Below are 18,891 nucleotides of genomic sequence, written 5' to 3'. Positions count from 1 at the left end.
GAGAATATGTTTGGAACTGCCTTTTAAATATTAGGCTAACTTTTGTGTGAAGAAGAGATTTGGAGAAATAGATGTGGTTAAGTCAGAGCAGGATTCCAGGTGAAAATCGTTTGGACAAGATTACTAGATGAGATTAAACAGACACATGTCAATCTCAACGTATCCCCAAGCAAATCCATTTCTTCTAAATTTGTTTCTTTTCCTATTTTCATCATTTTGTGTGAAATAAAATGATTAGCCAAAAGATCTGGGCAAGTCATATAAATGAAATTGAAATCGAAATCATGAGAGTGGGTAACATAGTGGTAGAGGAGGTTTTAAGGAATGAACTTCCAGGAACATTTAACCCAAGCAAGAAAGCTAGCTCTTCCTTTTCTCCTATCATATCCAATTAATTACCAGGTCCCTTAGATTCTTTAAATTGTTTCTTGAGGGTGCCTGGCTGGCTCAGTCCATAGAGCACGTGGCTCTCTCATTTCAGGGTTGTGAGTTCAAGCCCACGTTTGGCGCAAAGCTTACATAAAGTTTCTTGCATCAGTTTTCCCTAATTCCCATGCATTAGATCAGATCACCATCCCTAGAACACACAAAATTATTGCCTTCGTTGGCCATCCTGGCTCAAATTTTCCTTCCCTTCAATTCACCCTTAACACTAGGCACTAGAGTGCAAATGATGATCATACCATTCCTTAAACTTCTTCAGTGTCTTCTCATTGCAAAATATCCAAGTTCCCCCACAATGACTTGCTTACTTTTTCAGTCTCATTTCTTTTCTTACTACTTCTCCTTTGCCCTCTTTCACCAGGCCAGTGAACTAAATATATATATATATGTATTTTTTTTTAAAGGAAGGCTTAACGCCCAGCGCAGGGCCCAGTGTGGGGCTTGAACTCACCACCCTGAGATCAAGAATCTCACACTTAACCGACTGGGCCACCCGGGTTTCCCCCATCCCCACAAAATAATTTTTTTAAAATTAAAGTATAATTGACAATGTTAGTTTCAAGTGTAGAACACAGTGATTCAACAACTCTATATATTCAAGTGTAGCTGTCACCATACAACCTTATTAAAGTACCATTGACTATATTTCCTATATTGTACCTTTTATTCCCATGACTTCCTCCATAACTGTAAATCTGTGACTCCCACTTCTCCACCTATTTTGCCCATCCCCCCAATCTCTCCCTCTGCAACCATCAGCCAGTGGAGTACTTCTTCCTTCTTCTTTTTTTTTTTTTTTTTTTTTAATAATGGACTTCATTTTTTTCTTGCCTTTAAGTCTTGCACAAACTATTCCCTCCACCTGGAACAATGCTCCCGGATTCAATGGGCCGGCTCTTTCAGTGTTTAGTTCCTCCTCCCGCCTCCCTCCTCCTGGGGCCCTGAGCTCTTTAAGGGCAGGGCGGTGTCTGGCTTGCGCCCCAAAACCTTCCCTACGCGGCCACGACAGCATCCTGCACGGCGTAGGGAGGAAAGGAGCCCCTAGGTCGTTTTGGCAGTTCAGCTACTCCAGCTCCTCTTTCCGAAGGGCGTCGGGCAGGTCAGAACCTGGGAGGAGGAGCTGGGCCACCCCGGGGCTGCGTTCTCCTGTCACGTCCGATGGATGCAGCGTCCGTGCTCGGCCGACGGGAGCCATCGCTGCCCTGGCGCGAGAGTCTCTTAGAATCTCAGCCCTTCACGCGGGAATTCCGTTTACTACAGCTGCCGACGCTGGTGGTTTGTCGCGGAAGTTCGGGGCTCGCAGTCCGTTTGGGTTTCGTAGCAGGTCTGAGGGTGGAGTCTTGGTGTCAGGCTCGGGACGTGGGGCATTATGGGAGTCGTAGTTGAGGCCACCTGGATTTTGGCATGGTCTCGGGGCATTCTGGGAGTTGTAGTGTGTGGGCCACAGTGTAGTCCTAGGAAGTGTCGTCGTCCCAGGCCCCCCGGCTCTGGCGCTGCGTACGCAGGTGCCTGGCATCCTGGCAGTAGTAGTGCGTGAGGGGAGCGCCTCAGCCCTCGCGGGGGAGGCCGCGGTAGGTCTTCGGCAGTGTAGCCTTCCGAGGCCCGCGGGCTCTGGCGCTGTGTGCGCAGGTGCGGGGCGTTCGGGCATTGGTGGTGGGTGATGGGAGCGCCTCTGCCCTCTCCCCGCGGCCGCGGTGGGTCCTGGGAAGTGTAGTCGTCCGCGGCCCGGCCTGGTCGCGGGGTCTGGTGGCTGAGGCTGTGGCGGGTAGAGTCCCTCCCCGGACGCGGATCCGAAAGTCTGGCTCACTTGGGCCCAAGATACTTAAAGCGGCCCCCTCTGTCCGAGATCCCCTCCAGGTGGCCCGGGCCGAAGACCACCTGCAGCTCCCCGGCTAAAGGCGCAGAGGAAACGCGCCGTCCGGTGACCCCGTTACAGGAGGCGGTGCCGGGGTGCGGGTCGGGTCTAGGCTCCCCGGATCCCACACCGTGGCTGGGAGGGACTCTCTTTGGCGGCCCCGGTCCTCTGGGTGACGAGGAAGGGTGGGTGGGTGGTTGTGCCGCGGTGGGAGTCCGCAGCCGGTGGGGCCCGGTCGCTCCGGGACGGCCCCGCGCGCTCAGGGCTGCCTTTTCTCGCTGCCAGCTGTGCCGTTTCCCCCTGCGCTCCTCGGTCCCGCCGCGAGCCATGCCTCAGGTGAGCTGCGCCTTTTTTCTTTCCCAGGGCATCTGTGTGCTTCAGGACTGGGGGACAGAGGCTTGCTTTCTCCGGAAGCGCCCTGCTCAGGTCCTCCCCTTCGGGCACCTGGACCTGAGGGGACGTGGGAAGGTTGACGGGAAGCTGTCCGGTCGTGGGCGGGTTTCGGCCCTGGGGGAAGGTCGGGAGCCGGCGGGGGAGGGGGCGGGTGTGTTAGGTCACTTCTTCCTCCTTTTCCCAGCGTTAGAATGAGGAGTGCTTTACTCTGTCCCTCGCTCCAGCTACCCCTTTCTCAGTCGTACATATTAAAGTTTGTTTATTTTTGAGAGAGGGAGAGAGGAAATCCCAAGCAGGCTCCTCGTTGTCAGCGCAGAGTCAGAAGTGGGGCTCCATCCCGGGAACCGTGAGATCATGACCCGAGCGCAAATCGGGAGTCAGATCCTTAACCGGCTGAGCCACCCGACTGCCCCAGTCATATTCTAATTAAGCATGTACTTTCAGCACCTGTGTCAGTGGTCTCAAAGTGGAATTCCTGGACCAGCAGTATCAGCATCACGTGAGAACTTACTAGAAACGTATAGTCATGAGCTCCCTTCCCATACCTTCTGAACCAGAAACTCTGGGTGTGCAGTTCAACAGTCACTCCCAAGTGACTCTGATGCGTGACCCATCCTGGGTGTGGGGGGTTCAGCTGGGGCAAACAAAATCTCTGGCAGTTGTTTCACAGAGGTGGGGGTAAGAAGGCCAACTGTTTGATTTAGTTCCTGTTTTTTGTTCTACTTCTCTGCCCTACATACATTGTCTCATGCTTGTCTCCAAATCCAGATGCTCTCCCAAATTTGATGGGGAGTCCAGTTTCCATCTGTGCTGCAGATTCCGTTGTTGAGAAAATAGCTTCCTTTACTAGTCAGTAACCTTTATCGCTTAAAACTTTTTTTTTTTTTTTAACTGTAAGATACAACTGCCATGCATCTGGAGCTCTTACTAGTTTGACCCCTTTTAAAATTTCTGCTCATGCTTAATGGTTCTGTGGGTTACTGAAGCAGTGCAAAAGCAGGCCGTGAAGTGGGGGCACATTATTACTCCTAACCCTGAGGGGAAAGCTTTTTGTTCCATTCTGGGATGGGGGACATGTCTTCCTTCGGTAGTCTTTCTTACTGCGTATCCTTGTTCTGTGACACTGCTTACATCGCCGGTAAGTTTCATAGCCCTTTTTTCAGGAATGGCGGTAACCGTGTTGCACTTGAGTGCATGCCCCTTTTTAAAGGTACTGCTGCTGTCTGCTGTAGCCGGTTGTTACCATGAAGATATTCTTGCCGGATCTCATTAAAATAGGCTGCTATCAAGGAAAATATACACTGCCTACTGAATACAAAGGGGCTGTCTTTGTTATTCATTAAGTGTTCTAAGATTCTAAGAACTTGAACAACAAAAGGCAGAAATTCATGTTGTTCATGTGTATAATCCTTTATCTTTCACAAAATGGTAAATTATGTCAGGACAAATTGTATTTATTTTTTTCCTTTTCTCCAATTATGCAATAAAACAAAACAGGCTCTTACTAATTAGAATTCTGAAAACCCCCATTTGCTACTCTATGCATACACTGTCTACTCTCCATGGTGAGACTCATTTCACTCCTAATCAGGGCCTGTGGGAGCATGGGTGCTGGTTGTGCAGATATCTGTATATCATTTCAGGGGTCAGTGACATTCAGAGATGTGGCCATAGACTTCTCCCAGGAGGAGTGGGAATGGCTTCAGCCTACTCAAAGAGATTTGTACAGACATGTGATGTTGGAGAACTACAGCCACCTGGTTTCGCTGGGTAAGTGTATTCCTTCTTATCTCCTCTAAGTCAGAATTTAAACTTGGGGACGGCTGTTGTAAATCTTGGTTTTCTGACTTAATATTCCCAAGGGAGGTATGTTAGTTTTCTTTTTGTTTGTTTTTTACATTCATTCATTCATTATTTTAGGGAGAGAGAGGGAGAAGGAGTGTGTGAGTGGGGAGGGGCAGAGGGAGAAGGAGGGAGAGAATCCTAAACAGGCTTCACGTTCAGCAAGGAGCGTAATGTGGAGCTTGATCCCACAAGGCTGGGATCTTGACCTGAGCTGAAATCAAGAGTTGGGCGCTCAACTGACTGAGCCACCAGATAGCCCTCTTTTTTAACTTTTTAAGATGGATTATAAGCACTGAATTCTTAGCGTTCATGTTTACATCTGGTAGATATTTCTTTTTCTTTTTTTTTTTTCTTAATGTTTTTATTTATTTTTGAGACAGTGAGAGACAGAACATGAGCAGGGAAGGGGCAGAGAGAGAGACAGAATCAGAAACAGGCTCCAGGCTCTGAGCCGTCAGCACAGAGCCCGATGCGGGGCTCGAACTCACAGACTGTGAGATCATGACCTGAGCTGAAGTCGGACGCTCAACCGACTGAGCCACCCAGGCGCCCCAAGATATTTCTTTTTTGAAAAAATTTATTTTTTTATTTTTAACATTTATTTATTTTGAGAGAGAGTAAGTGAGCGGGGGAAGGGCAGAGAGAGAGGGAGAGAGAGAATCCCATGCAATCCATGCTGTTAGCGCAGAGCCTGACACAGACACTTAACTGACTGAGCCACCTAGGTGCCCCTAAAGATTTTATTTTATTTTTATTTTTTATTTATTTTTAATTCTTTTTTAACGTTTGTTTATTTTTGAGACAGAGAGAGACAGAGCATGAATGGGGGAGGGTCAGAGAGAGGGAGACACAGAATCTGAAACAGGCTCCAGGCTCTGAGCTGTCAGCACAGAGCCCGACGCAGGGCTCGAACTCACGGACCATGAGATCATGACCTGAGCTGAAGTCAGCCGCTCAACCAACTGAACCACCCAGGCGCCCCTAAAGATTTTATTTATTTATTTATTTAAAAAAATTTTTTTTTCAACGTTTTTTATTTATTTTTGGGACAGAGAGAGACAGAGCATGAACGGGGGAGGGGCAGAGAAAGAGGGAGACACAGAATCGGAAACAGGCTCCAGGCTCTGAGCCATCAGCCCAGAGCCTGACGCGGGGCTCGAACTCACCGCGAGATCGTGACCTGGCTGAAGTCAGACGCTTAACCGACTGTGCCACCCACGCGCCCCCAAAGATTTTATTTTTAAGTAATTTCTACATGCAGTGTGGGGCTCAAACTCACAACCCTAAGATCAAGAGTTGCATGCCCTACCAACTGAGCCAGCCAGGTGCTCCTCCATCTGGTATTTCTTTAAAAAAAATTTTTTTTAAATATTTATTTTTGAGAGAGAGAGAGGGTGCGTGTGAGCATGAACAGGCAAGGGGCAGAGAGAGAGAGAGAGAGAGAGAGAGAGAGAGAGAGACAAAGAGAGACAATCCGAAGCAGGTTCCAGGCTCCAAGCTGCCAGCACAGAGCCTGATGCTGGGCTCGAACCCATGAACTGTGAGATCATGACCTGAGCTGAAGTCGGATGCTTAACTGACTGAGCTACCCAGGCACCCTTGGCATTTCTTTTAATGGCTCCTCTTCTAGGGACTGAAGGACTGATTTTGAATTTATTTCCTTTTCTGCAAGCAGGTCTTAACATTTCTAAGCCATATGTGGTTTCCTTATTGGAGCAAGGGAAAGAGCCCTGGTTGGAGAAAAGAGGTGTGAGAAGAGATCTGTTTTCAGGTGAGTAAGTTAATAACAACCCAACTAATCAATGAGAATGCAATGCTTTTTTGTATGTTGGTTGGAAAGTTTTCCCTTAAAGATAGCAGAGGTATGGAGACTATGAAGTCTTGCCCACACAGCTCCATAAGGAACCACGTTCACACCCACTTACCAGTCGGCCTTTAGTTCTCATCTTATGCTTTCCCCGCTTTCTTACAAATAGATGTGTGCTTTCTTTCCATCGTTAGCTCTGTCTGGGCTCTGGATTTCAATTCTTTTTGAATTCTCCTCCCTGTCTTTCTTGAAATTGACCTCTGTTTCTGTTGCCTAAGTTAAAAGGCATATATTTTTTCTGTGTACTACTGTTCCAGTTAGCCACCTTGGAAAGACTGATTCGTTGCTTTTTGGTTACCTGATGGCTTTATTCGTTCACTCACACATTCCTTTAATGTTTATTTAAAAGACTTTCTCTTAGGTGCTACAGAGAGTAGAAAATATAAAAAAGTATAATAACCACCAAAGAAATTATAGTCTAGTGAGATATAATAGGTCTGTAAATAATTTCATTAGATGTCCTCAAATTGTCAGTTCAGCAGTAAGGAAAAACGAATTCTATTTGTTTAGGACTAGATGATTTGGATAGGCATAGTAGTAATAGAAGCAGAAAAGACAGGAAAGAGATCAGTTTTGGAGAGTAAGTGCTGAATTAGTAAGGAGATGTGCTTGGTGTGAGTAGAGGATGGTGTTTCCAAGTGAAGAGATGCATAGGCTGTTGGAATAGATCACGGAAAACAGTTCAAGTTGAAGATGTAGATGTGGGAATTTTAACACTCAGAAGCAAAAATTAAAGCCCTGAGATTGAGCAGTGCCTGAAAACCTTCACCTTCAGTTGACAGTAGAATGGCTGGTGAAGCTCTTTAAAAACAAATGGCCGTGCCCTGCCCTGGAAGAGTCTATGGAGAGTAGACTTGAAGATCTATGGAGCCTAAATTCTTTATTTACGCAGGGTTCTGTAAGTTCTTTCGTTGATTCTGAAACGAACCTCTCCTGGAGGTACACTGACCTTCCACTGAGATAACCAGAGACTGCCTCCGTGTGCCGGAAGCAGCAGCTTGGAAGGACTGGTGAGGGAGCAGGAGCAGGTGTCAGGAACACTGAGCTCCATCTGTCGGGAGAGCGGTGGTTAATTGCATGTGCTGCGGACTTCCAGGAGGGTGTGGAAGGTACTGATGTGGGCTTAAGTCATGAGTGGAGCAAATGCAGGGAGAGTTCTTCATTTAAGTATGAGCTGAAGAACAGTGTCCTCTTGTACATGTAAAAATAACAAAACCAATAAAACTGTGTACAGGGGAAGGGAGGGAAAAATTGCCGCTAGTCCCACTACTTCCTCCCTCTCTCGCTTCCACCCATCTCTGTGCCCGGTGTGGGGCTTGAACTCATGACGTCAAGGATCGAGAGTCTAATGCTCTCCCGAGGGGCGAAGTGCCCCTCCGTTACCTTAATACAGCTTGTCCAGTTTTTGTGTGTTCATTCTAGTACCTCTGTCTCCCTTTTTTTTTTTTCAAACAGAGTAGGATTTATTGGTGGCACAAAGGTGGGGGCAGTGGTGCTGAGGTTCTCATGAATACAGGGCTTGCCTTGTGTCCAGGGGGCCACGATTAGGGATGTATTTGACCCCATAGTTATTTGGGATGAACTGTTTTTTCAGTCATCATATCTTCAAATTCATGCGCATTAGAGTTAGTGAAGCCCCACTTCTTGGAGATGTGGCTCTTCCGGCAGCAGGGAACTTGAACTTGGCCCTGTGTAGGGTGCCAATCACATGCTCCTTATTCTGCAGCTTGGTATGGATGGACATGATTTGGCCTGTGCGGACCCTGGCCATGGTGCCCTGGGGCTTTCCAAAGGCCCCCCCACGTGCCTATCTGGAGCCCAGATTGGGGATAGCATGAGGTCAGACATGAAGGTCCACTGGAAAGGACTGCCTCCTCTAAGGCAACTCATAGAAGCAACAGGCTGCATATATGACTGAGGAGGCTGCACACCAGGCCCCATGGGGAGACAGCACGGTTGGCTTAATTGGCTGCAGTCCAGTACATTTTTGAAAGGTGAAATATCACACAGAAATAATGCATAAAACATAAATCTGCAGCTTAACCAATTACTAAGACACCCATGTAACCACCACTCAGGTCAGTAAATAGAACGCTGCCAGGTCCCTAAGAACTTTCTGAGTGCTCACTCCTGCCCCCACTCAAAGGCAGCCTTCTCTTTAATGGGAGTAACTTACTTTGTTTTCTTTATAGCTTTGTCATCTGTTTGTGTCTGTAATCACTATAGTTTAGGTTTGTATGTTTGTGAACTTTACATAGAGGGGTTCATAATGTATATGTTGTGATTTGCTTCTGAAAAGTACTTTTAAGATTTATGCATTTTGCATATTACCCTAGAGGTCGTTTCATTGTACAGCTAAGCCTTCCCCCATTTATTCTATTATTGAGGCCTTCTTGGGTTGTTTGCGTTTTAGGGCTGTCGCAGGCAGTGTTACTATTGTCCCTGTATCCTGGCACGGGTTTCCTGGGGTGATATTTAGGGCTGGAATCGCTAGGTCAGAGGACAGTGACCCTCCTTCACATTATTAGCTAATGCCAAAATGTTTTCCACGGTGCTTTTACTGACTTACGTTCTCACAAACACCGTACGTGGGGTCCTCTTGTTCCCCAAACTCACCAATGCCCAAAAGTTCGGCACCATAATATTCAACTGTCAGAAGAGTGCGCAGTGGTAGCTTGTGGCTTAAACTTGCATTTCTGTGTCCTCCTCGTTAGGATAGTGGTGCGTGTCCCCACCTGTCATAAACTTGCATTTCTCTGATTACTAATGTGGTTGAGCACCATTCTGTGTGTTTATGGGATATTTAGATACCGTCATTTGTGAAGTGCCTCTTGAAGGTTTTTGCTCATGTATTGGATGACCTACCTTTTTCTTACCGATTTGTAGAAGCTACATATCTCAGATTCAGATTCTTTGCTAATTATTGTCACTCACTGCAAACATCTTCTCTCACATGTGGCCTACTTTCCCCCTTAGTAACTTTTTTTGATGGATGGAAATTCTTAATTTTAGTGTGGTCAGATTTACCAATCTTTCCCTTTATGGTTGGACTGTTTAAGAAACTGTTTCTTACCATGAGGTCATAATGAAGACATCTTCCTGTATTTTCTCTTAAAAAGCCTGGTCTTTATGCCATTCACATTTAGGTCCATAGCCTATTTTGAGCTTATTCTTGTGCGTCATGTGAGTTACTCGTCAGTTTTGATCCCTTCTGCGAGCAGATCCAGTTCTCATAGCACCATATACTGATGTGTCTGTCCTTTCCTTTTGTTGTCTTCAGTTTGTCATAACTTAAATACCATTTTTTGTGTATGTTTCTGGGTTCTCTGTTCTTTAGTGAATCTCTCTTTTTCTATCCTCGCATACATCTATTCAGTCTTAGTCATGGATTTAATAATGGATAACATTTTACTGTATTTGCCTTACGGCACCCTTTTTTTGCTGAATAATTTAAAAGTAAATTACAGGGGCACCTGGGTGGCTCAGTCTTTTAAGCGTCTGACTCTTGATTTTGGCTCAGGTCATGACCTCATGGTTTGTGGGTTTGAGCCCTGCGTCGGGCTGTGTGCTGTCAGCATGGAGCCTGCTTAGGATTCTCTCTCTGCCCCTTTCCTGCTTATGCTGTCTCTCTCTCTTTCAAAAGAAATTACATTAAAAAAAAATTTTTTTTAATAATAAAAAAAGTAAATTATAGACATCTCAACATTTCACTCTACAGTACTTCACTCTCAGTGAATAAATGGGACATTTCCTACATGAGCAAAATGTCATTTTTCATACCAAAATAACAGTTTTGCCTAGTATTTTTTAAATTATTTATTCATATAAGTTTTTAAATTTTTTGGGGGGAGAACGTGAGTGAGCAAGCACACACTGCAGGGCAGGGACAGAGAGAGGGAGAGCGGGTGAGTTGCCAGCAGGCTCCAGCCTCCACACTGAGCCCGATGCAGAGCTCGATCCCATGACTGTGAGATCATGACCTGAGCCAAAATCAAGTCAGTTGCTTAACTGACTGAGCCAATCCAGGTGCCCCTAGTATTTTTTTTTAAGTGCACTGTCCATACATAAATGCGTCACAAGTGCGTGCTGGTTGTCCTGCCCTGCAGGATAATGAAACGTTTCTGTTTCTCTGTATGTCCTGTAACTTTCATTGTAATGTATTCATTTTGATATTTTAAGACTTTGGGTCTTGTTTAAGTCACATTGAGATGTTAATTTTATTTAAGCAAGTTTGAAGCCATCAGTTCTAACCTCTCTCCTATGTATGCGGCTCCGGGACAGCCCTGTCTTTAAAGGCTTTGTGGGGGGCGCCTGGGTGGCGCAGTCGGTTAAGCGTCCGACTTCAGCCAGGTCACGATCTCGCGATCCGTGAGTTCGAGCCCCGCGTCAGGCTCTGGGCTGATGGCTCAGAGCCTGGAGCCTGTTTCCGATTCTGTGTCTCCCTCTCTCTCTGCCCCTCCCCCGTTCATGCTCTGTCTCTCTCTGTCCCAAAAATAAATAAACGTTGAAAAAAAATTTTTTTAAAGGCTTTGTGGGTCTGTTGTACTTGTCTTGCATGTGCACCTCCTACTGGCCTTTCCGAACTTGCGTGGTTTGTTCCCCTTTGTTTCCGTTTTCACAGTTTCTAGTATGTGATGCAGAGTCAGATCCATGCACGTGCAACTCAGGGATGAGCCCAGGATTTCATACACAACTTTACGGGAGCACTTTCCTGAGCTACCTCTCCTACACGTTTTGGCTCCCGGGCCCCCCTCTTTCAAGTCTTCTGGGTAGAAAGGCAGACCTTTAGTTTCCCCTCTGCTCTGTATTTCCTGCAACTGTGTCTGCCTCTGCAGCTGAGTAACAAGGAGACAGGGAGAAAAAGAATAAAAATGGGTGGGATCCCTGTGCTCTTGGGAACACGGATTTTTCTGCTGAGAGAGAAAACTCCTTTCGTAGAGTTTTAAGAGCCTGTATGGCCACCACTGCTGCTAGATGCCTTGGGGTTAGGCAGGAATGGGAAATGAACAGACAAAAGATAAGATTTCTCTCTGACTAGTATAGACCCTCTTTCCCATTCCTCAGACCAGAAATAGAGGCTTCTCTGGGAGCTCTTTCTCCTCATACCTACTGCCCAGTTCCTGGTTTCATGCTGCCTTTGGCTTTAAGCCTGGAGAGTTTGGAGGGGGAAAAAAACCTAAGAAACTCACCACCAGTTCACTGTTAACTTTAAGGTCTGATTTCCTTCTCTAATCACCTTGCTACCCTTTACTTTTTAGGGCTCTTAGATGTGCATTCTGTGCACAGCGTTTACCTACATGCAGTAGGAGAGACAGGTCAGAGTGCACGAACTCCATCTTTACACGACTGGAACCATTCATCTTGTGTTTTGTAAGTGGAAAAAAAAAAGCAAAGTTACAGCGTGTAGAAAGAGGATACTAATAAAATGAGAATAGGAAGTTCAGTCTAGATTGAACAGGAGTATAAAGTAAAGTAAAAGGAGGAAAATGGTGGGGATTAAGGATGGTTAGGGAAAACATCGGTCAGATCGTGCAGGTGCTTTACAAGCCATGTTAATGAACCTAGAGCTCCTCCCTATTAGGGAGTCATTAAAAGATTTTAGGCAGGTGAGCGTTTTATCTTAGCTAACGTTTGGAAAACAGGTTTGTCGGAAGCAAGACTAGGAAACAGCTCTCATTTAAGAGGTGTTGCCGTGACCTCGGCCAGATGTAATCATCACATGAAGTATGGAGGGGTCCAGGGAATGAGTGGAGGAACGCAGGTTGGTAACAAACTAAGGAAGTGGACTCAAAGGGACCTGGAGAAGCCTGAGGAAATGTAGTTGACAGCACTCTCCATGGCGTTACTGGGGGAAAAAAAAAAGTGAAGGGGAAGGAAAGACTGTCAATTTGTGACTGAGTTTTGGGGCTTTGTGGGATACTTGAATATATCAGTTCAGTAGGTAACTGGGTATCATTCTGGAGCTTAAAGAGATCACAGTGCTTCTCAAATTTCAGTCATTTTGAGAGTTTTAAAGCACATATTTCAGACCCTACTCTGGAAAAATCTAAGTCATTACATTTGGTTTAGAACCCAAGAATCTGCATTTTTAATTTTTTTAATTTATTTTGAGAGAGGGAACACGTGAGAGAGCGTGAGTGGGGGAGAGGCCGAGAGCATCCTAAGCAGGCTCCACGAGGACAGTGACACAGGGCTCAATCTCAACGAACCATGAGATCATGACCTGAGCTGAAATCAAGAGTCAGATGCTTAACTAACTGAGTCATGCAGGCGCCCCAAGAATTTGCATTTTTTTAAGTTCATTTATTTTGAGAGAGAGAGAGAGAGAGTGCGAGTAGGGGAGGGGTAGAGAGAGAGGGAGAGAGAGAATCCAAGCAGGCTCTGTGCTGCCAGTGCAGAGCCTGATGTGGGGCTCAAACTCACGAAACCGTGAGATCCTGACCTTAACCCAAACCAGGAGTCATACGCTTAACTGGCTTAACCGAGGTGCCCCCCAAATTTGTATTTTTAACAAGCTCCCAGATGCCGATACTGAGCTAAAGTACATATATGGGAGTTATTTTCACAGCTTCTTAAAATGTTGAATCTTCCATGTAAACTCCCTGCATTCCCTGTATGTTGTTGAACTTATTCTTAAGCAGCTTTACCTAGTTTCTTTTTTTACAAGTCATATTGCTTTTCTGCAGGAATGCTAGTGAATTTGTATATTTATATCCCTCAGTCTTTATTGTAGCAGTAAAAATACCCTAAACCTTTCTTTGCTATAAATACTGTAATGCTTTTTTTTAAATTAATAAACTTCTTAAAAAGTAGTTTTAGGTTCACGTCAAAATTAAGTGGAAGGTACAAAGAGTTCCTATATACCCCACCCCCACCACAACTACTGACACTGTGGACATCCCATACCACAATCTCATATCACAATAGTACATTTGTTACAACTGATGAACCTAGATTGACACATCATCACACAAAGTCCATAGTTCACATTAGAGTTCATTCGTGGTGTTGTGTGTATTCTGAGGGTTTTGACAAATGTATAATGAATGACATGTGTCCACCATTTTAATAGCGTACAGAATACTTTTACTTTCCTAAAAATGCTTCACGATCTGCGTGTTCCTCTCCCCCCACCCCGCCCTGCAACCCCTGGCAAACACTGATCTTTTTATTATCTCCATGGTTTTGCCTTTTCCAGTGTGTCATATGGTTGGAATCATACAGTACTTAGCGTTTTCACATTGGCTTCTTTCACTCAACATTGTGCATGAAAAGTTCCTTTATACCTTTTCATGGTTCAACAGTTTGTGTCTTTTTAGTGCCGAATAACATTCTATTGTCTGGATGAAGTACAGTTTACTTTTGCATTCTCCTACTGAAGGATATCTTGGTGGCTTCCAAGTTTTGGCAATTTTAAAGAAAACTGGTATAAACATTCATATGCAGGCTTTTGTGTGAACATAACTTTTGAATTAATTTGGGAAGATACCAAAGAGTGCAATTGTTGAATCATGTGGTGAGAGTATGTTTGGTTAAGAAACTGCCAAACTATTTTCCAAAGTGGTTCTACCATTTTGCATCCCCACCAGCAATGAATGATAGTTCCTGTTGCTTCACATCTTTGCTAGCATTTGATGTTAGTGGATTGGATTTTGGCCATTCTAATAAGTGTGTACTGGTATCTCATTTTAATTTAGAATTCTCTCATAACATGATGTCGAATATCTTCCCATATTCTTACTTGCTACCTGTGTATCTTCTTTGGTGCAGTGTCTATTTGGGTCTTTTGTCCAATTTAAAATTGTATCGTTCATTTTCTCATTGAGTTTTAAGAGTTCTTTGTATATTTTGGATGCTAGGTCTAAACAGATATGTCTTTTGCACATATTTTATCCCAGTTTGCAGCTTGTCTTCCCATTCTCTTGACGCTGGTTTTTGCAGAGCATAAGTTTCTTATTTTAATGAAGTCCATCCAGCTTATCAATTACTTTCATAGATCATGCTTTTGGTTGTTGTATCTAAAAAGCCATTGCCATATCTAAGGTCATCTAGGTTTCCCCGTGTTATCTTCTAGGAGTTTTATAGTTTTGTGTATTACATTTAGGTCTATGACCATTTTGAGTTAATTTTGGTCAAGAGTGTAAGGTCTGTGTCTTAATTCATTTTAATGCATATGGATGCATAGTTGTTCCAGGACCCATTGTTGAAAAGATGTCTTTGCTCCTTTGTTAAAGATCAGTTGACTATAATTATTCTGGTCTATATCTGAGTTCTCTACTCAGTTCCATTGATCTACTTGTCTTTCTCTAGAACCAAACTGTCTTCATTACTATAAGTTTAGAGTAAGTCTTCAGGTTAGGTAGTATCAGTCCTCCGACTTTGTTCTTTCCCTTAAATACTCTGTTAGGTATTCTAGGTCTTTTGCTTCTCAATATAAACTTTAGAATAAGTTTGTTGAGATCTGTAAAATTGCTTTCTGGGATTTCATTGAGTCTGTAGATCAGGTTGGTAAGTGTTGTAGACTCTAAGTCTAAAGTTCTCTCTTGTCTAGCAAAGGAGCGGGATACAGGATTAAAGCGAGAGATGGCTAATGTCTGGGAATAGACAAGAGCACTGAATAAGGGTCTTTGCCCCGTTTTTATTGGGATCAGAAGGCTAACATGGTGACGGATGTGCACAAAGTGACAATGAATCTGTGAACATTAACTCATGGACGTGGCGGAAAGGGGGTCTTGAAGATATTTGGGGTTAGGTGTTTGGGTTAATACAAAACAAAATCCTGGCGCCGGGCGGCGGGGCGGAAGGTTGTTTACAGTGGACATGGGGCACCACCTCTGTTTATCTCCGCCTAGGGGATGAGACAGGTAGGGCGAGTAACCTCAGGGTTGACAAGGCACCTTTTCTTTTGTTAACCATCTCTGCTCAGGGCAACTTTGCCTGCAGCACAGAGTAGCGTCTATAGCCCAATTTACCTGTTTATCTAACTTGGTCCTTCCCTCCTTTCTGCTATAGTACTAAATTGGGGGGCACTTCTGCCCTGAATGCCTAATCTTGTTTATTTCACATACCTCTGTTCTATATTGGTACCTTTGCACCTCCCTATTCTGGGGCCTTTTCCCCTCCCTCTCTATTCTGGGGGCTCTGCACCCCCTCGCTGTTCTCGGGTGCCTTTGCCCCTCCCTCTCTATTCTGGGGTGCCTTTGCACCTCCCTGTTCTGGGGTCCTGATCTTATTACCCAAACTCGGGTGTGAGCATCTTATGGCTTTGTCCTTCTTTATGCCTTTGTAACCCATTGGTGTAAGCCCCGGGGGATTCCTAAGCTTATTTCCCACAGGTAAGAATTGACATCTTGACAATATTGAGGCTTCTTATGAGTGTGGAATATTTCTGTCTCTCCTGTTACTTCTTATTTCATATCTTTCATCAGAGTTTTGTAGTTTTCCTCATACAAATCTGGTACATGTTCTATTGGGTTTATACCTAAGTATTTCATTTTTTTTTTTGGTATGCTAATACAAATAGTAATGTCTCAGTTTCATACTGCATTTGTTCATTGCTGGTGTATGGGAAAGACTGACTTTTGTACATTGACTTTGTATCCTGCAACTTTGTTATAATTACGTATTCCAGGTTTTTGGTAAGTTTTCTCAGAATCTCTGCATAGATAATACTGATATCTGCCAAAAAAAAAGTTTTATTTCTTCCTTGCCAATCTGTATACCTTTTATTTACTTTTTATGTCTTTTTTTTTAATGTTTGTTTTTGAGAGAGAGAGAGAGAGAGAGAGAGAGAGCGCGCGCGCGCGCACGAGTGGGGGAGGAGCAGAGAGAGAGGGAGACACAGAATCTGAAACAGGCTCCACGCTCTGAGCTGTCAGCACAGAGCTTGATGCGGGGCTCGAACTCACAAACCATGAGATCATGACCTGAACCGAAGTCGGACGCTCAACTGACTGAGCCACCCAGGATCCCCTCGGGTTTTTTGTTTTTTTTTTTTTTTTAGTGTTTATTTTAGAGAGAGAGAGAGAGAGAGAGAGAGAGAGAGAGAGAGAGAGACCAACAGAGCATGAGCCAGGGAGGGGCAGAGAGAGAGGGAGACACAGCATTGGAAGCAGGCTCCAGGCTCCGAGCTGTCAGCACAGGGCCTGACACGGGGCTTGAACTCATGAACCACGAGATCGTGACCTGAGCTGAAGTCAGACGCCTAACTGACTGACCCACCCAGGCACCCTCTTTTCATGTCTTTTTACATTAACTAAGAATTCCATCATGGCATTGAAAAGCAGTGCTGAGAAGGGACATCCTTCCTGTGTTCACATTTAGCAGGAAAGCTTCAGATTTTTCACCATTAAGTCTGACGTTACCTGTAGATTTTTCGGTGTTCTTTATAGCTTGAGGAAATTCCACTCTATTCCTAATTTGTTGAGGTGTTTTTGTTTTGTTTTGTTTTTTTTTTATGAATGGGTGTTGGATCTTGCAAGGCATGTCTCCTGATGGTATGTTTCCTCAGTTTTTGTCTCAGAAAATCTTTATTTCTCCTTCACCTTTGAAGTATAATTTTGTAGGGTACACAATTCTAGGTGGTGGATTTTTTTCTGTCAATATTGTAGTACGTGAAGTACTTCCTCAATGATCTTAAGTAACGTGATAGAGGATTTTTTTTTTTTCATGAGAAGAGAGTCAATGCATCTAAAATTTTTTGCTTTGAGCATATTAGGTTTTGATTTATCATAGGAACCCTTTGTTACATTAAGAATGAATCTTTGTATCTCTTTAGGCTTTTAATAAGTGTAAGTGCTTTGTTATAGCAGATCCATTTGGGAATTACCAAAAAGCGTGTGGGCATAGTAGGCGATGGAAGAAGGGGAGGTGATGTTGAGTGAAGGAAGAGGGGGGTGAGGAATATATAATTAGCATTCTATTTATGTCTTGTACCTAATTTTCTTGGTTGTGCTTTTTGACTCTCAATGGTCTGGGAAACCATATGGCAGATAATATACTAACTCTGTGCAGTTAACATCAATGGCTTTTTCTAATATCATGAAATATCTAGGTTCACCTGACTTATAATATATTTCAGTTCCCAACTAATTTCCTGAATGAAGCCTTTGTTTATCTGTTGCAGTGATTTTTATGTGTTGTTTCTGATCTCTTTTATACAATTTTTATTCTAAATATAATGAATTTACTCCTTTCTTACATTATTAATTGTTTTCTTCTGTGTCCTCTTTATCTCCCTATTTAATTTCTCAGCTCATGAAAAGAATTATTCAGTTTATATCCCCAGGGCTCTTACTGAGGTGCTCAGTAGATATGAGATTGGTTTATAGAGGAGTCAGGAAAGTAATGTGAGATTTTCCCTTTATTGGGGCACCTGGGTGGCCTAGTTGATTAAGCATCCGACTTCAGCTCAGGACATGATCTCGCAGGTTCAAGCCCCGTGTCGGACTCTGTCTGACAGCTCGGAGCCTGGAGCCTGTTTCGGATTCTCTGTCTCCCTCTCTCTTTGTCCCACGCTGCTTGTGCTCTCTCTCTGTCTCTCAAAAATAAATAAGCATTAAAAAAAAATATTTTTGCTTTATTGAGATCATTTTCTTAACTGTTATTTCACTCTTTCCTGTATCCTAATCTTTCATTTTTACATGCCTACCCTATAAATATAGATCTTGATCCTTTGTTCAGATAGGTATTAAAGCAATAGATCTATTTATATTTCCTAGAAGCTTATGGTCAGTGATAATAAAAGATAGCACCCCCTCAAACAAAATAAATGTCACAGTGTGTTTTAGAGGAAAATGAAGTTTTTAATGTGTTTTTGGATATAATTTTAAACTTCCAGAAAGCTTGCAAGAATAGTATAAAGAATAACCACAAGCTTGTTACTGAAATTTACCTACTGCGGACATTTTACCTTGTTTGTTCTATCCTTTGGTATATGCTTTTTTTTCTTGAAACATCTGAGAATAAGTTGCATACGTCATGGCCTTTTACTCCTACATATTTCCTAAGAATTAGGATATGAGTGAATATATTTTTTAAAAAGCCTTCATATTATTCATATTATAGTTTCTGTTTCCCCCCCAAAATGATAAAGTTAGCCTGGAGAAAATCGGGGCCTATGTTTGTCTATCAAAAGCATCTGATGGAAAGACACTGTTATACCAAAGTAGAGTGTCAGCTGTCAGTTTGGAAAGTAGAGTTAGAGTGAGGGTCATAGACCGTTATTGTCAGAGGTACCTTTTACTTATTTGGCCATTTAGAATAAGTTACTGTAAGGTGTTCCAAAGGCATTAAGTAAACAGAGGGTAATGTCTTTGTGGGACGTGAGGAACATTTGTGGTTTATTAGCAGCATTATGAAATTGTCTTTCTCAAGTCATTTTGGCCTCAGATAAAGTTTAAGTGGAGCTGAGGACTAAAACCCATCCTTCCCAATTATTTATCTTCGTGTTCTGTTTTATCCTCCCTCTTCAGTTACTTCTACTTAG

The 18,891-nt window shown here is 43.7% G+C and overlaps 1 protein-coding gene, 1 long non-coding RNA gene and 1 pseudogene across 11 annotated transcripts in view; 1 reads left to right on the top strand and 2 right to left on the bottom strand.

Moving 5' to 3' along the window:
* The first annotated feature begins 1,414 nt into the window (after positions 1 to 1,414).
* The window catches only part of ZNF140 (zinc finger protein 140), a 19,975-nt gene continuing 2,498 nt past the window's right edge, over positions 1,415 to 18,891 (top strand). The window contains exons 1-4 of one of the 10 annotated variants that reach the window (XM_040464128.1): positions 1,415 to 2,394; positions 2,585 to 2,635; positions 4,336 to 4,462; positions 6,213 to 6,308. In XM_040464128.1, the coding sequence (XP_040320062.1) occupies positions 2,627 to 2,635; positions 4,336 to 4,462; positions 6,213 to 6,308 (232 nt within the window). In that variant the 5' untranslated portion in view covers positions 1,415 to 2,394; positions 2,585 to 2,626. Of the gene's footprint in view, positions 4,463 to 6,212; positions 6,309 to 18,891 lie in introns of all 10 variants that reach the window. The other 9 variants (XM_040464124.1, XM_040464125.1, XM_040464129.1 and 6 more) reach the window with 9 other exon arrangements.
* LOC121022761 (uncharacterized) lies at positions 8,270 to 8,379 on the bottom strand (annotated as a pseudogene).
* LOC121022721 (uncharacterized) overlaps positions 12,748 to 18,891 on the bottom strand; it is a 24,225-nt gene continuing 18,081 nt past the window's right edge. Inside the window, exon 3 of the long non-coding RNA XR_005787073.1 lies at positions 12,748 to 12,876. This is a non-coding gene — a long non-coding RNA (uncharacterized LOC121022721). The remainder of the gene's footprint in view (positions 12,877 to 18,891) is intronic.

Source organism: Herpailurus yagouaroundi, unplaced genomic scaffold (assembly GCF_014898765.1).
Source record: "Herpailurus yagouaroundi ecotype Mexico unplaced genomic scaffold, PumYag 437, whole genome shotgun sequence".
Classification (NCBI taxonomy): Eukaryota; Metazoa; Chordata; class Mammalia; order Carnivora; family Felidae; genus Herpailurus; species Herpailurus yagouaroundi.
This window is presented reverse-complemented; position numbering and strand designations above follow the sequence as displayed.